The 19,126-nt window shown below is 64.5% G+C and overlaps 1 protein-coding gene across 5 annotated transcripts in view; it reads left to right on the top strand.

Annotated features, from left to right (window-relative positions):
- MRE11 (MRE11 homolog, double strand break repair nuclease) overlaps positions 1 to 18,863 on the top strand; it is a 34,477-nt gene extending 15,614 nt beyond the window's left edge. For 2 of the 5 annotated variants that reach the window (XM_037504744.2, XM_054692954.1), the window contains exons 9-19: positions 1,576 to 1,656; positions 4,105 to 4,231; positions 7,570 to 7,667; positions 8,483 to 8,656; positions 11,539 to 11,601; positions 12,308 to 12,515; positions 13,304 to 13,387; positions 14,468 to 14,526; positions 14,935 to 15,002; positions 15,693 to 15,771; positions 16,502 to 18,863. In XM_037504744.2, the coding sequence (XP_037360641.1) occupies positions 1,576 to 1,656; positions 4,105 to 4,231; positions 7,570 to 7,667; positions 8,483 to 8,656; positions 11,539 to 11,601; positions 12,308 to 12,515; positions 13,304 to 13,387; positions 14,468 to 14,526; positions 14,935 to 15,002; positions 15,693 to 15,771; positions 16,502 to 16,555 (1,095 nt within the window). In that variant the 3' untranslated portion in view covers positions 16,556 to 18,863. The remainder of the gene's footprint in view (positions 1 to 1,575; positions 1,657 to 4,104; positions 4,232 to 7,569; positions 7,668 to 8,482; positions 8,657 to 11,538; positions 11,602 to 12,307; positions 12,516 to 13,303; positions 13,388 to 14,467; positions 14,527 to 14,934; positions 15,003 to 15,692; positions 15,772 to 16,501) is intronic. The other 3 variants (XM_037504745.2, XM_054692955.1, XM_054692956.1) reach the window with 2 other exon arrangements.
- The last annotated feature ends 263 nt before the right edge of the window (positions 18,864 to 19,126 follow it).

A 19,126-nucleotide genomic window follows, 5' to 3' on the forward strand; every position in this document is an offset into this window, starting at 1 on the left:
GGTCGTTCCTCACTGCCTCGAGCCCGGGTGGGCCTGGCTGGGGCCTCGCAGTCCTGGCACAGCTGACACTTTACTCGAGCCCATCTGGTGGTGGGAGGTGGTTCTGGCACAGTACGTTTGCCAGTGTCCTCTGTGACTGCTGCCTGCTACGTGCCGCAGCACCTTCCCCGGGTGGGGTCATCAAAAATAGCATGTCCGCAGCGGGCGGTCCCATGGCCGAGAGCTGCTGCTGTGGGGCCGTGTGAATCTCGGGACCCTGTGTGGTGGCGTGCATCCAGAGAGGTGGGGGTTGGGGGTGTGAAAGTGACCGTTTGTGCCAACCCAGTGTGCTTGGGCCTGCTGGCCCCTTGCTCCACATGCCTGTGACCGCGCTCTGGCTAAGGCGCAGCGTCACGTGCTCTTTGAGGGCGAGCCTGGGTCTGTCTGAGCGTGGCCTGCCTGTGGCCTGCCGGAAAATGGGTGCTGTGCTCACAACTGTGGACCAAGAACAACCGTGGGCTCGTCCTTCCTGGCCAGGGCTGCCTGACTGGGCGGCACAGCCCTGCGACCACTCGCACGACATCCATTCACCCCTTCCCTGCTGGCCACGTTTCAGGAGCTGTGCCCACCTGCTAGCGGCCGCCCCCATGAGCTCAGCAGGGAAGGACGCACCCGGGGTCTGGTGCATCTCTGGTAGGCGAGGGCAGAGCCCATCTGAGGAGAGCAGCGAGAAGAGAGAGGAGTGGGTTGGGTTTTAGCCAGTGCAAAGCGCCTCGGGCTGGAGCAGGCCACCCGCGCCCCGTGGCTTTCCTCCCTCAGGACCAACAGCCAGGCCCATCCCTCAGCAGAGGCGACCTCACGTACGTGAGCTCACTCCCCTTGATTATTATTTTTTAAAGATTTATTTATTTTTATACAAGAACCGAGGTACAGGCCAGATGCGCGGGAGGGTGAGAGGACTCATCAGAGACAGAGCGGGGAGCAGAACAGGCAGACTGACGAAGTACACTCCTGAGGGGAGCAGTGGGCGAGACAGGAGAGGTCTGCACGCCATGTGGTACCCTCACGGGCCAGCCGGGATCGAACCGGCGCTGCAGAGGCTGCGGGCAGCTTCACAGTGCGGCACTCGACCCCCTGCGCCACCAGGGGAGGCCCTCTTCTCAGTTCTTTAAACTTGAACACTTCCAAAGAAAATGGACCTGGAACCTTTGTTTGTAGCTGTCAAATGCTCCATCCCGTCTCGCAGGGATGGCTGAAAAAGTTAAGTTCCTTGGTTCGTTGCTTTGCTGTAAGCTGAGGGGAGCCATTTTGGAACACAGGCGGAAAGCAGAGCAGGAGTCGTGCTCCAGGTTCTTCTCAGAAACATGCTGTGGAAACAGAGGCCTTCCTGATGCAGGCCTCTCGCGCAGAGGCGCGTGATGGCGTGGGCCTGGCGGGAGCAGAGGGACAGCATCTCCCGGGGGCGCCCGAGTGGGTGGCAGGCAGAGGTGGGCCTGTAGCTCATGGGTCCCTGCGGCGAGCGTGCCTGCTGCCGGCTGAGTGACCGGGACTGGAATGAAGGTCTTGGTTTTCATCGTCGCGCGCTTTTCTCCCGAGGTCGAGGGCATGCTGGAGAACGCCGAGCGGGAGCGTCTGGGGAATGCCCGGCAGCCGGAGAAGCCGCTCATCCGCCTGCGAGTGAGTCCTTCTGGCGAATCCAGGGCCCCTCATTTTGGCGTGGGGTGCTCCTGGAGGTGCCCTGAGGAGGTGCGACAGGCCCCTGCGGTGCGGGCGTCCCCGGGGTGGGGCGTGCTCACAGGATTTGCTGCACCACGGGCGGATTCTCAGAACTTGGGTTCTTTCCCTCATTTTCCTCACTTTGCATCTAGTGCTGTTGTTCTTGGGAGGTGACCGAGAGCTCCCCCAGCTCCCTCCACCCCGCCTCTGCAGCCTCATGCTGCCCCTGAAGACACCCCTTTTCTCATCTGCCTGGGCCCCACGGCCACCCTGCCCGCCCGCCGCGGGTGGCTTGTTGTGGGGCCTCCTCCCCCCGTGGCCCGGCCCACACCAGCGCTGCCGTGGGGCCTCCTCCACGGTGTGCCCAAAGATTCCTGAACAGCTCCTGGCGCTTAGCAAGGCTTGTCAGCTGCGTTGGGGGGGCTGAGTTTGTGGGCGTCGGAGGCTCTGAGGAGCCGAGGTGTCTCCCGTGCCTGTCCCTCCTGCTTCTCCTGTCCGTCATTACAGCCAATATCAGCAGGCACCTTGTCTTCCTCTAGCCCCTCCCCTGTGGTCTTACTCTCTGCCCAGCCCTCGGAGAGTCGCCTCTCCCACCCTCCTGCTCTGTTCTGCACCTGCTGCGGCCATCTCGGGGAGGTGACCGTCACTGTCACGGGTGGGCACTCCTGCCCTCCTGGTGCCCGTGGGCGCTGTGGCTCGGCCCTCTGGCCAGCCCAGGTCCATGACTGCGCTGACCGCTGTGAGGGGCTGCCAGGCCTACCCTCCAGGTGACACACCTTGTTGAGGTCTGGGGTCCCTGAAAGCCTGGTGCTGAGGGAATGTGGGCCTCAGACTAGCAGCACTGACCTCTCCGGGAGTTCTGAAAAATGCAGAACCCCAGGCTCCACTGAATTGCGTTTCTCATGACCCCCACATTTTGTGAATGCTTGAGAAGCCCTGGGATAAGAACGTGGAGAAGAGTCTGGAGCCCACGGCCAGGGTTGGGTCCTGGCTCTGCCGCCAGCTGAGCAGTCTCGAGCAGCTGGACCCTCCGTTGCTCCTACCTGGGGCGGGGGCCCAGCGCCCAGCGTGCTGCTCTCCGCTGCTTTCTCGCTGCTGTGGCTGAGCCCGACTCCTGTGATTCCCGCCTGACGCCCTGTCTTGGGCAGAGGTCCCCTCTGCACGGAAGGCGGCCGGCCCAGGAGGGCCTCAGGAGACCTGCTTGTGACAGTCCTGTGGCTCTGGAGCAGGAGGGCCCCGCGGAGCCGGGCTGGCACCTGATGGCAGCGCCCGCCCACGGACCAACCTTTGCAAAGCCGCCGCAGCCGCTCTCCTGCCCGCTCGTGTCTGTGCGAGCGTCTCCCCCTCCCTTCCTCCTGGACAGCGAACCCGCCCTGTTCAGTGTCAGGAGAGCCGTCTGAGGAGTGCGGGGACACGGCAGCATCCGTGTTTTCTGCTCTCCGCACAGCGGCTGTGTGATGGTCTGGGGGACGCAGACACGCTTGCTTTGGGGGTCACGTGGTTCCTCTTTGTCAGTGCAGGAGACCCCACGGTCCTTGTGTCCGCCTGCCTGACACGCTGGAGACCCCGGACCTGGGGGACCGCCGGCACGCGGTGTGTCGTCGTCTGCGAGGCGTGGGAGCAGGTCTCCGTCCCACGCGGATGCGCAGTGGCCTGCAGGCGGGCTTCAGTAGGGGCGCTGACGGAGCCCCTCCCTGGCCTGCTGGCGCATGGTGGTCCCCAGCAGGGGGTCCCGACGGGTGGAGGTCTGGGAGGAGACAAACGTGGCAGTGGCCGCAGGGCCGGGGCGGGTGGGTGGGACCCTGCAGTGCACGCTCATCAACATCAGGTGTCGGGGAGGAAGACGCCCCTTAGGGAGACACAGTGAAGGTCTGCGGGCCTCCGCAGCCGTGTGCTCCTCGGCCGGGTCTCAGCATGTGTCCTGAGCTCGAGGGGAGCCAGGCCCACGCCTCTCAGGCTCGAGTCTCCTCCGCGGGCTGCCCAGCACTGGTCCTGTCTGGTGTGGCAGCGTCTCCGTGAGGACAGGCCGGCGCCTGGGCCTGGCATTTTGTGGAGGAGCATTTTCTTTCTGTTGTGAAGTTTAAAGAGGCGTTGAGGAATTCCACGTCTGTGGCGGCGCCTGGCCCGGCCCGGCCCGGCCCGGCCCAGGAACTCTCACCTTTCCAGCCTCGGGACGGCTGCCCATCTCCGTTCTGTTGCGCAAAGTGTTTTGCATAAGCTCAGAAACTTGCAACTTTATTTTCTCAGTCAGTGGTGAAATGGAGCAGCGCTTCAGTCTCCCCCGAGCTCCGTGCTCGCCATCGTGAGCTTGAAAACGAAGCGCAGCGATGACTCATTCCTTTGAGCGTCGCGCGGAAGCCGAGCGCCGACCTCGGGCGCCGGCCCGCCTCACCGCCGGGTGCATTGCAGGTGGACTACAGCGGGGGATTCGAGCCTTTCAACGTTCTCCGCTTCAGCCAGAAGTTTGTGGACCGCGTGGCTAATCCGAAGGATGTGATCCATTTTTTCAGGCGCAGAGAACAGAAGGAAAAAACGGGTAAGCGAGTTACTTTTTACAAGTTAAAAAATGCTCTTAAAGGGTTCACCCGAACCAGTCTTGACTGAACTAAACGTCCAGTAATGGGACGCGGTCGGGTGTCGTCCTCTAACTTAGACACGCTGGCTGTTGGCCGAATGTCTGTCCTCTAAAGCTCAGTCACTTCTCAGACCAGCTGTCAAATGCACACACGGCGTGCCCTGCTGACGTCGCTCTGCGCACACGCGGCTGAGGTGACAGTGTGCAGCACCTTCGGGGTTTACTGCTCAGAACCTTCCTGTGTGCACTCCCCGTCTTGGCGCTGTCTGTCACGCTGGCTTGCGTGGCGACGCGGGGAGATCCCCGTCCTGTGACACAGACACCCGCCAGAGACGGAGTGGGGCTTCCTGATGATCGTTGACTAACTCCCATTGCCCTCCCCGCAGCGTCCACCCCAGCGCGTCCCGGGCGTGGGAGCACTGCTCTCCGGAGAGCGCTGGCCGCGGCTGGCAGAGCGTGTTCTGAGAGCCGCTGGGCCCGAGGGGTCCCCCAGCACACCCGGCCTGTGTGTCTCCTGGGCGCCTCGGCCCGCCCTGGTGGCCGCGTGCTCGCTGTGTGGTCAGCCCGTGTCTCCTGCTGCCCCTGCAGCCCGAGCCAGTTTGGCTATTTAAGTGGAGCTCAGGGAATGCAGTTTAGGGCGCAAATACCAGAGGCTGATGTTTTGCCTGCGAATTTTGTTTCCGATTTTACTGGTCTGCCGATTGTTTACACAACTACACAGTTGTGGGAGCTGCACCGCGTCTCCCCGAGCTCAGTGCCAAGCCCATCACCTTCCCTCCATCCCTTCCTCTGCCCCCCGGGGCATCTGCCTTATGTCATTCGAGGAGTCCAGGCTTCCTGTCCGCCTGGCCCGGCCTGTGTCTCTCTGGTTATTTACATTCCACACAGGCGCGAAACCACCTGGGGCCTGTTTGCACTTTCCGACATTTTGAAACGGGCGGAGAGTGGCCTCTTTCCACTGAAACGGGCAGGGAGGCCACGAGAGGCCACAGGGTCTCTGAGACCAGAGCGCCCCCCAAAGGCCAAAAAGGCCAAAAGCCAGAGGACAGGCCCGATGAGAGGACAGTCTCCGTCGGGGTCTCACCCGCGCACGGCTGCGAGACCTCAGCCTCGGGAACCACCACCCCGGGGTTTCTTCACAGCCGGGAGTAACGAGCTCGCTGCGCCCACACGTGGCGGCTGCTCCCCCGGCACCAGCCACAAACAGCTCTTAGAGGCGCCAGGCCAGGGCCTCCGGGGCTCCTCAGGTGACGTCGGAGCAGGCCCGAGACCCGTCTGTGACCAGGTCCTCGGCTCCTCCCCTCCTCAGGGGTGGCCACTGGACGCTGCTGCTCCCTTTCTTCAGAGGCCGGAACCGTCTTCCTCTCTTCAGGGGCTGGCGTCGTCTCTCCCTCTTCAGGGGCTCCGGGTCGTCTCCTTCGGGGGGCTCCAGGTTGTCTCCTTTTCTGGGGGCTCCTTAGCTCCCTCCAACCTGGCTTATCTCCTCTGTCACCCACATGTCTGATTGGACCATTGAGCACCGGTCAGCTCACAGCTCACACCTGAGTGTCCATCATGAAGGGCAGTTACGCGCTCTGAGCAGCCACTGCCACCACTGACGGCGGCGGGCAGCAGGGTGAGAGGACGCCCCGTCCCGCTGGTTCTTGTGACACGCGCCCTCAGCAGCATCTCCTCAGGGCCCGAGCCTCTGTCCTGGGGAGCGCTGTTCTGCCTTTACAGAGCTGTGGTGGTCCCCGAGCTTCTCCCCGCTACTGCTGGCGCCTGGGGTGGGTCCGTGCTCTGCTGAGCGTGAGCCCAGGAATTACGCTGCGAACTTGAGTGGTTGCCGAGCCACAGTGGTTTGCTTTAACTGAATTCCCTGGGCACCGCCAAGCTGGCAGAGCACAGAGCCAGCGCCCTTCGCTCACCTGAGTGTCACCTGCGGTCAGCTTTGTTGCAGCGAGTCCCTTTCTGCTTGAGCATGATCTGCTTGGGGCAGGCGTGACCCTCTGGAGTGTCTCCTGGTCAGCTGCCCGGGGCGCGGCCCACTTGGGCGCGCTCCGCGGGCCCCCTGGTGTGCGGGGGCGAGACGGCGGCTGTGCGGCCTGATGGGCTCCTTGTGGGGCTCGCACGGGCGTCATGGGCTGTCCCACCTCCTCCCCCGCAGCCCCAGGAGGTTCTGGGCGCTCGCCCGCCTGGCTCTGCGGGGCCTGCGCCCGCCCTTCCCCTCTGGCCTGGAGACTCTCTCCCTCGCAGCCCGAGGCCACAGGCGGCTGTGCTTGGCTGTCCCAGGTGGTTCCCCGAGGTCCCGCGTCTCTCCTCGGCGTGGGGCCTCCTTCCTAGCCCTGACCGCCTCACTGGCAGCCATGGTGCCGGGGCGGGAGTCCTGCCTTCCCATCCTGCCTGCACCCTGCAAGCCGCACGGCCTGACGCGGCCTGCCCAAGCTGGCCCGCGAGGCGGCAGGTGCTGGACCCGCTCGCCATCCTGCCAGGGCCCTCTGGCCTCGCTCCCGGGACCACCGTCCTGCGTGGGGCGCGCGAGGGTGCTTTACGCACCTGTCTCAGTAATAGACGGTAGTCGGGCCTGAGGTTTCACCACATCGACGGCTTTTACGCTTTCACACAGGACGTTGTTTTTACAAGACTCTTCTGCATTTTTAAGTAATTTTATATTTAAAAAAAGCACCAATCTGCGAAGCGGCGGCATGAGATGAAACACCTTCTCTTGAGCAGCATTCAGGGTGATGTGTGTGCTCCAGTGTCTCCGGCCTGAAGGCAAAGATCAGCCGGTGTCGCCCGTCACCTCGGAGGGGCTGTGCCACGGCGGGGGCCACCGGTGCCTCCCTGCAGTCTCCCCCCTTGGCAGAGCCGTCTTCCGCTTTCCTGTCGGCGTGGCTTCCAGAGCTCGAGCCCGCCAGCCCCTGGCCGTGTGCGCGTGTGTGTGTGTGCACGCGCGCGTGTGTGCCCGTGTGCGTGCGTGTGTGGCAGCTGCGGGCGTCCTGGGCCCCCCAGCAGGCGTCCTCACGCGCTTCCTTCTCTGTGTGCGTGTCCGAGGCTCGCAGCCCCGCACAGCCCAGGGCGTCCTCGAGCTGCTGTTTGCCTCCGAACCGTGAGCACGGGCGGGCCTTGGGGAGCCCTGACCCGCCGCCCGGAGCGGTGCTGCCGCCCACGTCACGGAGGAGCTGGCGTCTCCCCTGCCCAGCCCAGAGCGGGAGGTGGCCGGCGCCTTGGTCTTCCTGTGGCACCGTGGGACCCCAGCAGGAGGCCTGGGGTGGGCTCGCCGTAGGCAAAAGCTGTTTTTCGGGACCTCTGTCTTCCAGAAGAGGTCAACCTCGGGAAGCTCGTCACCAGGCCTGCGGAGGGCACGACCCTGAGGGTGGAAGACCTCGTCAAGCAGTACTTTGAGACCGCAGAGAAGGTAGCTCTGGGTGCCATGGCAGCGGGAGGATGTGTGTGGGTGTGCCCATGTGCAGCGGGCCCGGTGCCCCCGGGGCGAGGGGTGTTGCTGCGGCAGGGGTGCACGTGGCTGCGGCAGGGCTGTGGTCCCGCGGCGCCGCCGTCCCCGTGGGCACCCTGTCCTCTGTCCCCGCGTCGGAGTCCTGGCCAGCACCGCGGCAGCGCCTGCCCCCTGGCCCCTGCTGGGGCCCGTCTCCTGTTGCTGAGAGAAACCCCCGCAGCCCAGTGTCCCGGGGCGCTTGGCGGGGCCTGCACTGACCCGTGGGTCGGAAAGCAGGTGTCGGCAGGGCCCTGTCCTTCTGGAGGCGCCGGGGCAGGCTCCGTGTCCTGACCCCCCCCCCCGGCTTGAGAGGCCGCGCGTTTCGTGCTCCTTCGCCCTTAGAGTCAGCCCCTCGGGTTGGCTGCTTTTCCCCGGTCACCTCGCGCTGCCTCCCTCTGGTTCCTCTGTCCCGCCGGGACGGCCCCCGTCACCTCCCACTTTACAGTCAGCTGCTCGGCGACCTCAACCCCGTTTCATGGGGATTGTCCTCACCAGGCAGCGCGCAGGGTGGGGCGCCCCGAGGCCCTGCCTGCCATGCTGGCCAGCCTGGCCGTCAGCACCCACTTACGTGCCCTTGCCCAGCCCGCCCTGCGCTCCTGTGCTGGGTCCCCGTCGCCTCCTCCAGCTTGTGGGGGTCACGGGGCTCCGTGCACGGCCTGGCGTTGTCTCCCCCGCCCCGGGGTCCGTGCCTGGCTGCGGTGCCGGCACTTTCCCGCCCCCGTGTCTCCCTCCCACAGAACGTGCAGCTCTCGCTTCTGACGGAGAGGGGCATGGGGGAGGCCGTCCAGGAGTTTGTGGACAAGGAGGAGAAAGATGCCATCGAGGAGCTGGTAAAGTACCAGCTGGAGAAGACGCAGCGCTTCCTCAAGGAGCGCCACATCGACGCCCTGGAGGATAGAATCGACGAGGAGGTGAGTCCTGGCCGCGGTGTCTGCGGGCGTCTCCCCGGGAGCTCCTCGAGCTGCGCTGGGCAAGCCCGTGTTGCCTTCTTGGCGTTTCCGTTCCTCCTCCGTGATGCTGAGGTCACGCAGTAAGGGTGAAATTCCACAGTGTCTGGGCAGCGCCTAGAACAGCCTTCACGTGAGGACCGCTGGCGCATCGGGTGCTTCCCACAAACCACGTCTGCTCTTGGCGATCCCGAAAGTGCCCAAGTGGCCCTTGTGGGCTGGTAGTTTCTGCCATTCCAGTGTTGGGTAAGCTTTGGTTGAGTTTGGGTTTCCTCGAGAAGCCGCAGTGGAAGAATCACAGAGGGAAGTTCTTTAGCTGCAGCTCTCTGAGGCATTTAAATGTTTGATACCAGATCCCCAAGGAACAAAATTAGAGGTTCTTGGTGTGGAGAAAATAATTGCACCTTTCCAGAAAAAAGCTTCGTGTTCTTAGTGGCAAGACTCTATAAACCCTAAGAAAATGCTGGATGTTGCAACACAAAGAAAAAGGGCATGAACGTGGCAGTGAGCCTAGAACAGCAAAGAGCTCGGACACGGGAGGTATCAAGGTGGCGGCGCCCGGGGAGGCGCTGCCAGCTGCAGGCTGGCGGGGTTGGGTTGGGGGCCTGGCGGGCATGTTGGGAGCAGCTCGCCCTGGAGTACGGGGAAGTTGGCCTGGGGCGCCACGGGGTCGAGGTTCGTGTGTGGGTGACGCATCTCAGCCATTCTCTGGGGAAGAGCTGGAAGCATCTGCAGGACAGAGAGGGCCCTGCGGCCCTCGGGAACTGCCCTTCCACAGGGCAGTCTGCAGCAACGCCGCGAGTGCTTCCTGGGAAACACTGCCCGAGGAGAAGGCTCGCGAGGCCCCTCCGCGCAGCCGTGTGCGCTCAGCCCTCCAGACGCGGCATCGGCCGTGCTCCGGTGAGGGGGTTACAGGAGATGGAGTGTGTTTTCCAGATGCCCTCCCAGGAGAGCAAGCAGCATTACTTTCGAAGTGGCCGCTCCCTGACTCCCGCCGCCAGGCCGATGCGCGTGTGCTGACCCGCCGTCGTTAGCAGGGGCGCTTCCCAGCTTAGCGCCCGCTCCCCGAAATGTGGAGGCGTGACCTTCGCGCTCCTAGAAGCTGAAATGGGAGCAAGCCAGGCGGCTGTGCAGCGCCATTTCAGGCCGTGCCGACGCCAGGGACTGTGGGGTAGAAGCGCTGCCCTGGGCCCAACTGAAGGAGAAGCTGCTCCACAAAAGCCGCTGTCTAGAGTGAGAAGGTGGCGCAGACTGGGCCTGGGGCACGTTGACAAGACTGGGGCCCGGGGGCTCTGGCAGCTCGAGGGGAGAATTCACCCTTCTTAGCAACAGACCAAGCCCTGACACTCGCCCAGCACAGATGCACAGGCGAGTACATGGGGCCACAGCCCGCTCTTAGGACACGCAGGGGATGACGGGCCCCCACGGCCACCAGCCTGGTGGGACAGACTCGGTGCCTGACCCGATCTCCTTCCCCGGCACCTGCGGAGAGTGTCCGTGCGAGGCCTGCATGTGTGCACCGCAGCGGGGCTGTGCGGGGTGGGACTGGAAGCAGCCACCACACGCTGCCAGGGTTGCTGAGTGGCGTGCGGGCAGGGCCGTGGTGCATTGCCTCTTGAGCCTGGAGTTGGCGGGTGCTGATGGCTGCGCGTGGCTGGGTCGGCGAAACCAGCCTGGAAGGTTCCGCCGCACAGTTCCAACCCCAGGACATTCTGGAAAGGGCAGAAACTGGGGAGTGGGAAGACGAGGGGTCGTCCGGGATGGGGCCGGGCAGCACCACCTGTTGGGAGTGACTTGCCCAATTCCCTGCAGGACTCCTTCCCGCTGTTGCCACCCTGGCTCTTGTCCAGCCTTCCCGCTGGCGCCTCCGTGGCAGCCGCGTGCCCGCCAGCTGCCTGCCTCAGCTGCGCTTTCCGCGGCAGGCGCTCACCGTCTGCAGAGGTGGCACAGGTGCAGGTTCTGGAAAGGACCCATGAACCCCGGGTGCACCAGGGCTCGCTGCCAGGCCGGTGGCATAGCGCAGGCGGACACTGGCCTCCCCCAGGTCCTTCTTTGCACACTGCACTGGGCCCCAGGCTCTTTGCATTAGTTCCCAGGGGCTCTCTTCGCCCTTCTGGCCATATAACCCTTGTATGTAACTCACAGTGCAGGCTGAGCAGGGCAGGAAAGGCCTTGGCCTGGGCAGAGGCGCCTCGCCCTCCTGGCCCAGCTGGGGGTGTCACCTGATGCTGCAGGCCTGCTGAGATGCACGTCACCTGTCCTGTCCACTGACCGCACGCGCATGTACAGTGGGGCTGCCAGGGCACCGTCTGGCTGCTTGTCCGCCGTGCGTTCTCAGCGCCTGCAGTGACCGGCCTGCAGTGACCTGTGCTGCGTGGGTCCCGACTGACTGGGCGCTGGCGCTGAGAGCCTGGCCCGGTGCGGGGGTGGTGGTTGGCAAGCGCAGGCTCTCTGGGCCTGCTGCTCATGGAGCGGCCCTCAGGCCTGCCCCAGGATGTCGTCGCGGAGCCTGCCAGGCCACAGGGTGGCCAAGAGCGCTGTGAGGTGATGCAGACCCCTGAGGGAGAGGCTTTCGGGCCTGACTGTTGCTGGCGCGGGACACCCACAGGGTTGCCAAGCGTCCCTCTGCAGCCCGAGACCTCATTCCCATGACTTGGGGCACTGGCACGGATGGCGGTGTCTGCTGGGGCGTTGCTGGCGGTGGGTTTCTGAGCGTGTGCGCCGCTGGGAGATGGGACTGATCCGTCGTCGTGAGATGGAGTGTGCTTTGCTGTCCGTTGCGGTGGAGATGCCACGTGGGAGGCCCTCTGCCACGGTGAGCAGCGCCTGCCTTGCTCTGCCACCAGGTCCGTCTCTTCAGAGAGAGCAGGCGGCAGAACGCCAGCGAGGAAGATGACGAGGTCCGCGAGGTAAGCCTTCTGCTTGAAATGCTCCGGCTGGCGGGGGGGGCGGTGAGGGCGAGTGTTGGGGTCAGGCTGCGGGCAGGGCCTGGTGCGGGCCCCGCAGGCCACGTGCTCGCCCCCCTCTGCGTCTGGGGCTCAGGTCTGTCACGACAGACCCTGCCAGCCAACCAGGCCCGGCCACTACGGGGTGAAACCTCCCCCCACTGAGAAGATGCTTTGGGCAAAGAAACAGTGGCGTGTGCAGGTGGACGCCCATGCGTGCCCCTTGGCCTTCCTGGCACACTCCGTCACGCGATGCTGCACGTGGGTTTCGAGTTATGAAGGTGATATTTTAGGAACAGTACATTGAAGAACATTGGTGGTGTTCAAGAATAAAAAGAAAAGCGCCCTAAAATTTCATTTTTTGTTTCTCGTTTCCCAAGCCTGTCGCACTGGGTGGGTTACAGCGAGTTTCGGGGTGGTGGCGCTGCGCGCGGGCCGAGTGTCCTGCTGCTCCCGATCTGAAGCTTCAGTGTCTGTGAAGTTTGTCTCTCAGAAGGTCTCGTTTTACAGGCCGCGTCACCTATCAAGGGGTGCTGAGCCGCGGGCACCGGGTGCATGGATGGAGGACTCGGTGGTCACAGCTGGCAGCACCGTTAGAGCGCAGCGGGTCTGCCTGACCAGGCGCACGCCCGCCCGGCACCGTCGCCACCTGTTCCCTCTGCCCCTGCAGGCCATGACCAGGGCACGAGCCCTGCGGTCTCAGTCGGAGGACCCCGCCTTCAGCGCCGACGACCTCCTGAGCATAGAGAGGGCGGAGCAGCTGGCCGAGGACTCCGACGACAGCTCCGCACCAGCGCCCACGGGCCGGGGCCGGGGCCGGGGCCGAAGAGGACGGGGCCAGGCCGCCTCGTCCAGAGGAGGGTCTCAGCGTGGAAGGGGTGAGAGCCGGTGGGCAGACAGGAGGTGCCCCATTGTCAGAGCTGAGCCTCCCGCCCCGGGCCTGCCCGCCGGGGTCAGGGTTGCCCAGCGTGCATGTTCCCTTCCGCTGGGGTAGCCCTGCGCCAAGGGTTTGGCGGCTCTTGAGGGTCTTTCTAGAGAACGTCACTGTCTGTCTCATACTTTTCAGTGCATTTAACATCATGTTTGCTCCCATGTGTTCAAAGTAGTCATGAGGCCGGTGCGGGCGGGGCAGGAGAACGGCCGGTACTGGCCGGCGGCAGCGGGAAGGGACTCCGGGTCGTGGGAGTTGCCGTTTCTGTTACTGTCGCGAGATAGAGGCCCGCGTTCCTGCAGAGGGCGTCATGCATCTGTCCAGAAACAAGTCAGAAAATTCGATCCTCTAAAGTGATCGCTGGCGTCGCGGTCCTGTTCCCTGGAATGTGCTGCCGCTGGCACCTGCGGTGCCCTGAGCCGCTGGGTGTTCCCCGCGGGGGTTGACGCCAGGGAGGCGCAGAGTACTGTAGAGATGTCCGGCCAGAGGCGGCCTCGTCTTCTGTGGGTGACTGCTTTCCTCCGTTTTACATTCACGAAACATTTACTGAAGTGTTTATTTTTGAACTGCGAGCCCAGTGTGGCCTGTGGGTCTCTGAGCCTCGGCTGCCCAGACGCGACGTCTCTCTCGAGGTCCGAGCTGTCTGGAGTGACTGTGGGGATTTCATCTTGGCGTTGGCTTCAGAGCAGCCGCGCCTGCCGCCAGGGCCGCTGCTGACCCCCGTTCCTCTCGCAGCAGGCCCCGGCCTGGAGACGACCACTCGCGGCAGGAGCTCGAGGGGCGCCCCGTCGGTGCCCAGAAGCATGTCTATTCTGGATGGTGAGTGCGGCAGCCGGCTGGGCGGCGGTGCCGGGTCCAGGCAGGGAGGCCAGGGTGGCCCGTGCGCCTCACTGGCTGGTGTGGCCGCCCGGAGTCGGCTGCAGGGCAGCAGACGGCCTTTGCAAGGTCTTTGCCTTTCACTTGAGCCCCTGCAAAGAGTGAACACGAAAGTTACGCTTCACAGTTTCTTACTTTAGACAAGCGTCACCGTTTCCTGCAGGGGCAGCTCCGCGGCGGTGTCTCCCCGGGAGGCGTCGGGAGAGAAGGGCAGGGTGGGGCGCGCCATCGGCTTCTGCCCGGGGCGTCTGCTGTTGGGCGGGGCAGCGCTCGGCTGTGTGCAGTGAGAGTGTGTGTTAGGGCGCTTGGACGTGGGTGTGAAAGCTGGCCTCCAGCTTTGGGGGCCTGTTTAGAAACTATTCCTAATGGTTTATGGGATATGCCTAAATTGTTCGCCAGATTTATGAAAACAGTCAGTGTAGGTTATTCCGGACGCCTCATTCACGTCGCGTCACTTGAGGTTAACTATTGAGTCGCGTGTGGCCAGGACTGACGTCTGACAGCCCGGACCGGCGGACTCCGGCTCCCAGGGGAGTCTATCGGGAGGCACGAGCAGCGTTCCCGTCCTCAGGGTCAGCGGCCCCGGCCAGCGTGAGGCAGGCGCGGTGCCGAGAGCGCGTGTGATTGGCCTGCTCGCAGCAGGAAGGCCCCCTCTGCCCCGGCTTGGCCGCGGAGGGCCAAGAACGCCGCTCGTCCGTGGAGCTGTTTTCCGCGAAGCGAGTGATCACGCGAGAGATGACGCGGCGTGAAGGGTGGTGGAGGAACTTAGGGGCCAGCTGGGGAGCATCTGGGTCTCCCAGGAATTATGTCCTTCCCGTGAAGCATCAGGAGCTTTGGGCAGCAGAGGCCCAGGGGTCCCCTCGGGGGCGTGTGCAGGTGTCGGGAGAGCACCCGCCTCCAGGCTTTACAAAGATGCAGGTGGTTCTGTAATTAGGTGGGACCTTGAAAGCCCTTACTTCAAGATGGGTGAGGTTTTCTCAGTTGTCTTAATAACTGAGTGGGTGTTTCGTCCTTTCATTACAGCCTTTAAGCCCACCCGACAGCAGCCCTCCCGGAGTGCTGCCGCGAAGAGCTACTCGGAGGTGAGGACAAGCGGAGTCAGGGCGTGCCTCGACACCTGTATTTCCCGCCCCCCGAGCTGTCGGCTCTTTCATCTGCAAAGCGAATAGAGAAGGCGAAGAGTGGGGTGTCCCCTGGCCCGAGACAGGGTGTCTGGGATTTTAAAATCTCGTTTTGAACGCGGACCCAGCCTGGATGCTGCCCTGAGGGCGGGGGTTGGGGGTCAGAGGTCTCTGCTCCTGGGCCTGACGGCTGAGGCGGCTCCAGATGAGGGCGGCGGTGTCTCGGGGCCTCAGCTCGGCCTGCAGCCCCCACCCCGGCGGGGCAGAGCACGTCTCCCTGGCCGCCCTGCGCCCGCGCCCAGCAGCAGGTCGTTCTCCGGCTCCGTGTGGTCCCCTTCCCACAAAGCGCCCCGCTGTCCTGTCCCCCAGGAGATCGTGGTGGACGACTCGGACGAGGAAGAAGACGTCTCCCCCACCACGTCGAAGGCAGACCCCAGGTAGGCGCAGGCGCCCGCCAGGCGCGTCTGAGGAGCAGGATGTCGAGTTCCCCTCGGACGTCTGTCCGGGCCGCGGCGCTCTGGCGGGCTGCTCCTCGGCCTCTCGGGGTGGGCGGGTGTAAGGGACAGACCGTGGCTGCTCGTAGCGCCGACGTGTCCCAAGTGTCACTGAGAGATTTTAATGACCCATTTCTCACTTTGTCTTCCCGCCCTGCCTGGGTGCGCACATCAGGGGGCACAGTGCTGCCCGGCCTCCGAAGGGCAGGGCCTACTTCAGGAAATGATCAGCCGGGTTTCCAATCCTTAGTTTCAGTGTGAACGTGCTGTTGGGTCTGGCGGGGAGGGATGCGCGCTGTACTGTGGCCGCACCCCATTCCGCCCCCGCCGCCACTGATGTTGCTCCAGCATCCCTGTCACCTCAGCCTTTTCATCACCTCAAGAGGAGAATTAGGTCTGGCTTGAGATGAGATGAGTTTCCTCGCTGCTGAACCACTGGGGCTGACACTGGGGTGACGTGGCTGCGGTCCTCGCCTGGGCTGGGGCACGGGCCACGCCGGCCTTGGGCCTTTCCTCGCTCGCGCGGGTCCTCACGCCCACTGCGTCGGAGGCCCTCGAGTGGGACCGTAGCCAGGATGTAGCCCTAGCGGGTTCTGCGCGTCACCCTCCCGTGTCTCCATGTCTCTGCTGCAGGTGGCCGGGCTCGGCGGCCTCCAGCAGGTGTGGGTCCCAGGGCCGGGCGGCCAGAGGAGTGGACTTCGAGTCAGACGAGGTGAGTGGCACGTGTGCTGGCACCTCCCTGGACGGTGCCGCGGGGCCTGTGAGGCTGGGCCGTGCCTGGCGGCACCCGCCGGGCCTAGGAGGCTCTGCTGGTGCTTCTCTTTCTTAAGTCCTCAGGCCATGCGGGCTGGTCTCTTCACGCGTGGCGCTGCGCCAGCCTCGTGGGCTCTGAGCGGAGACCCCTCCTTCCGCTGTTCCTCAGAAACACCTGAAAGAGTGCTCGCTCGGGGGCCCCTTGCATCAGTCTGAGAGCAGCGCCTAGCTCTAGCCCTGAGCAGTGGTGGGGGTGAGAGTTACGGGTACTGAGTAGTGTCACTGCCCTCTTGGCTGCTTCCAGAACGTTGTATGTACCAGAGACACGGTACGCAGGCAAGCCTGTCCCCGGGCAGAGAGCGCAGCCAGGCGCACTGGTGTTTCCGGCTGATCCCACCTCTCCCGGCTGCGAGGTGTGCGGGGAGCCCCGTGTGGCCTCCGCACGCGCCCGGGACAGGCTCTCACGTCTGACGCGCGCTGAGAATTTAGCTGCATTTATTTATTTCAATGGTGGAGTGATGGCCGAGGATGGCAGGCAGAGGAGGACAGGTGACCGCCTGCTCGTGTTTATTCGGGTAGAAAAGCCGGCGTCTGCCGTGAGGGAGGAGGGCGACCCCGCGCAGCGGTGCCTCTGGCGTGTCCGCCTGCCCGGCCGCGGAGGCCCAGGTGACGCCCGCGTGTCGTTGCAGGACGACGACGACCCCTTCGCGAGGATGAGCTCTGCGCGGGGAACCCGGAGATGACCGTGCCTCTGGGGGGCCCTGGCAGCCACCAAGGCCTGGAGGGGCGGATGTGCTGCGAGCAGGCGCTGCGGTGGGAGACCTTGCGCGTGTTGCTGTGGACGGAGGCCCGGAGGAGGCGCTGCTGCGTGGCGGCGGCCCCTGTGGGTTCCTCGGCCCGGCTCCTGACTGGAAGGGCGATGGGCCCGGCCTCCCCCGGCCTCCTCTGGCCTCTCCGGGCCTCCCCTGACTCCCTCCTGGCTGGCGGCCTGGCCCGGCCCGCTCTGGGACTCAGGGTGTGTGTCTGTGGCAGAGGAACTCGTGCTCACGCCATAAGAGACAAGCGTCTACTCCACAGCAGAGGCCGCGTTCAGCCAGTCAGGAGAGGGGCTCTCGGGGTCTGCTTCGGCCCCCGGCGTGACCCTGCGCCGAGCCCGCTGCCCGCCTGCGTCCTCTCCGGGCCCCGGTGCCACCCTGAGCCACCCCCGGCCGGACGTACCCGGCGCTTTGCAGAGTTAGACACGCTCGTGCGCACACAGCCAGCCTCAGGGTCCTCAGGTTGTGATTCTCGTTGTAGCAAAACTTTCAAAAGATTTCGTTCCCACCGGTGACGGTGGCCTTGTCTGTTCCCCGTGACTGCCGCTTTCCTCTTTCTGAAACGGGGGCTGCACCTTCCTGCCGTCCCAGGGGTCCTGCGGGCCTCCTGAGCCTCCGGGTCGGCCGCGCCTGTGGTTGCAGCGCACGGAGATGCTGGCGCGGGCTCCCCGGCTCGCTGTGCAGCCCCCAGCACGGCCGCCCCGACGTGCTGCTGAGGCAGCAGGGCCACGTCCGTGTCCTCTCCCATGTCCAGGGACGGGCTCCCCGGGAGGCGGGCGAGGAGGGTGGGGTGCGGAGCAGGGCCGAGTGCCGGCTGGTTACCGGGAGGCGGCCGGGGGCCCAGCCTCTGCTCAGGCCTCGCTCTGCCTCCTGGACGGTTCCTGGAGGACGTCCTCGGGGCCTTGCAGTGAGGGGGTCTCAGCAGGTGGCGGGGCCGGGGCTTCATCTCAGGGAACCTCCTCGGTGCATCTGCCCGTCTCCTGTCCTGGCGTCTGCAGGATGGGGTGGACGCCAAAGGAGCGGTGCTCCCGTCGTGGGGGGGCGGGCTGGGTCTCAGGCCAGCAGGGCCTGTGGGGGTCAGGGAGCCTGCACCTCTGGAGGAGCCGGTCTCAGGTGAGGATGCACAGCCCAGGTGACCTGTAGGTAACTCGGCACAGCGACCTCCGGCTGCCGGGCGGGCAGTGTGGCCAGCCCCGAACGGGGGTGGACAGGAGGGAAGCCTTGAAAGGGAGCGCTGCTGCCCCCCGCTTGCACCAATGCCGTGAAATATGGGACCGGGTCAGGTGGGGGCGTTGCCCACCAGAGCACACGTCTGGGACTGGTCTCCCCTGAAAGCCCGGGGGGGCCGTGTTGGGGTCACAGCAAGTCGGGGAGTCCCTGGTGCTCAGAGAACCACCCTTCACTCGGGCCTGATCCGGTACGAGCCAAACAGGCTTCTCGACTTGTGAAATCACCAAGTGCAGTAAATACAGAAAGTCTCCTCAGTCACAGGATGGCCTCGGTGCCTGTGCTCCCGGCCTTTGCTGTCCCCGCCTCTGGGTCTCTGTGACACTGGGGGCTCCTCTCCCCATGAGGGGGCTCCGGGCCCCTGCCGTGCAGGGAGCCTGGGCCTGTGCCGTGACCCCGCCCTGCGCGTTGACGCGCCCGTTGCTGCGCGCTCCCCTGGCTCAGCCCATTAGCCAAGAAATTGCCGGTTTGATAAATTCTACATGTCGAGGGCTCCAGAAGAAAATGTTCTGTGTTCTAATAAAGAGGAAAAAAACCCTTTATGGGGAAAATGGACGTCTCCCATGGAGACTGTTTCTGCCGAGATTACCATATTAAAGACAGCTCCCCGGGGGGCGCGGATGTCCTTGTTTGTGTTTCCTGCACGGGCAGATGGCAGGGGTGGCCTGGCGAGGTCGCTGCCGCGCCCGCCTTCCCTCCTGTGACAGCTCTGAACGCCGCGTGTCTGGGGGGCCTGGAGCCCGGGCTGGGGTGGCGCTGTGAGGCTGTAGGGCTGAGGGTTCGGGTGAGCGCGCTTACCGCCTGGGGTTCCACGTGGAGACGCGTCTCTCCAGGCAGCTCTCAGTGGGTTTCTCCCCGTTCTGTTTTTTGGCATAACTGACAAAACTGCTGAACTCGCAACAGAGGCCCGGGGGGCTGCCTGTGTTTTTTTTTTTAAGATTATGCATACAGGGCCTCCCCCGGTGGCGCAGCGGTTGAGCGCTGGGTGGTGAAGCTGCTCCCCGGCCACCGGAGGGTCCCACACGGCGCGCAGACCCCTCCTGCCGCCCGCTGCTCCCCTCAGCAGTGTCCTTCGGTCCTTCTGCCTGCTCTGCTCCCCGCTCTGGCTCTGGTGAATCCTCTCACCCTCCCGCGCGTCTGACTGTACCCAGTGCTTGTATAAATGGATGAATCTTAAAAAAAAAAGATTATGCACACAAGAGCTGGGGTACAGGTCAGAGGTGCGGGGGGTGAGAGGATTCACCAGAGACAGAGTGGGGAGCAGAACAGGCA

Source organism: Talpa occidentalis, unplaced genomic scaffold, assembly GCF_014898055.3.
Source record: "Talpa occidentalis isolate TD23 unplaced genomic scaffold, MPIMG_talOcc4v2.1 talOcc4.12, whole genome shotgun sequence".
Taxonomy (NCBI): Eukaryota; Metazoa; Chordata; class Mammalia; order Eulipotyphla; family Talpidae; genus Talpa; species Talpa occidentalis.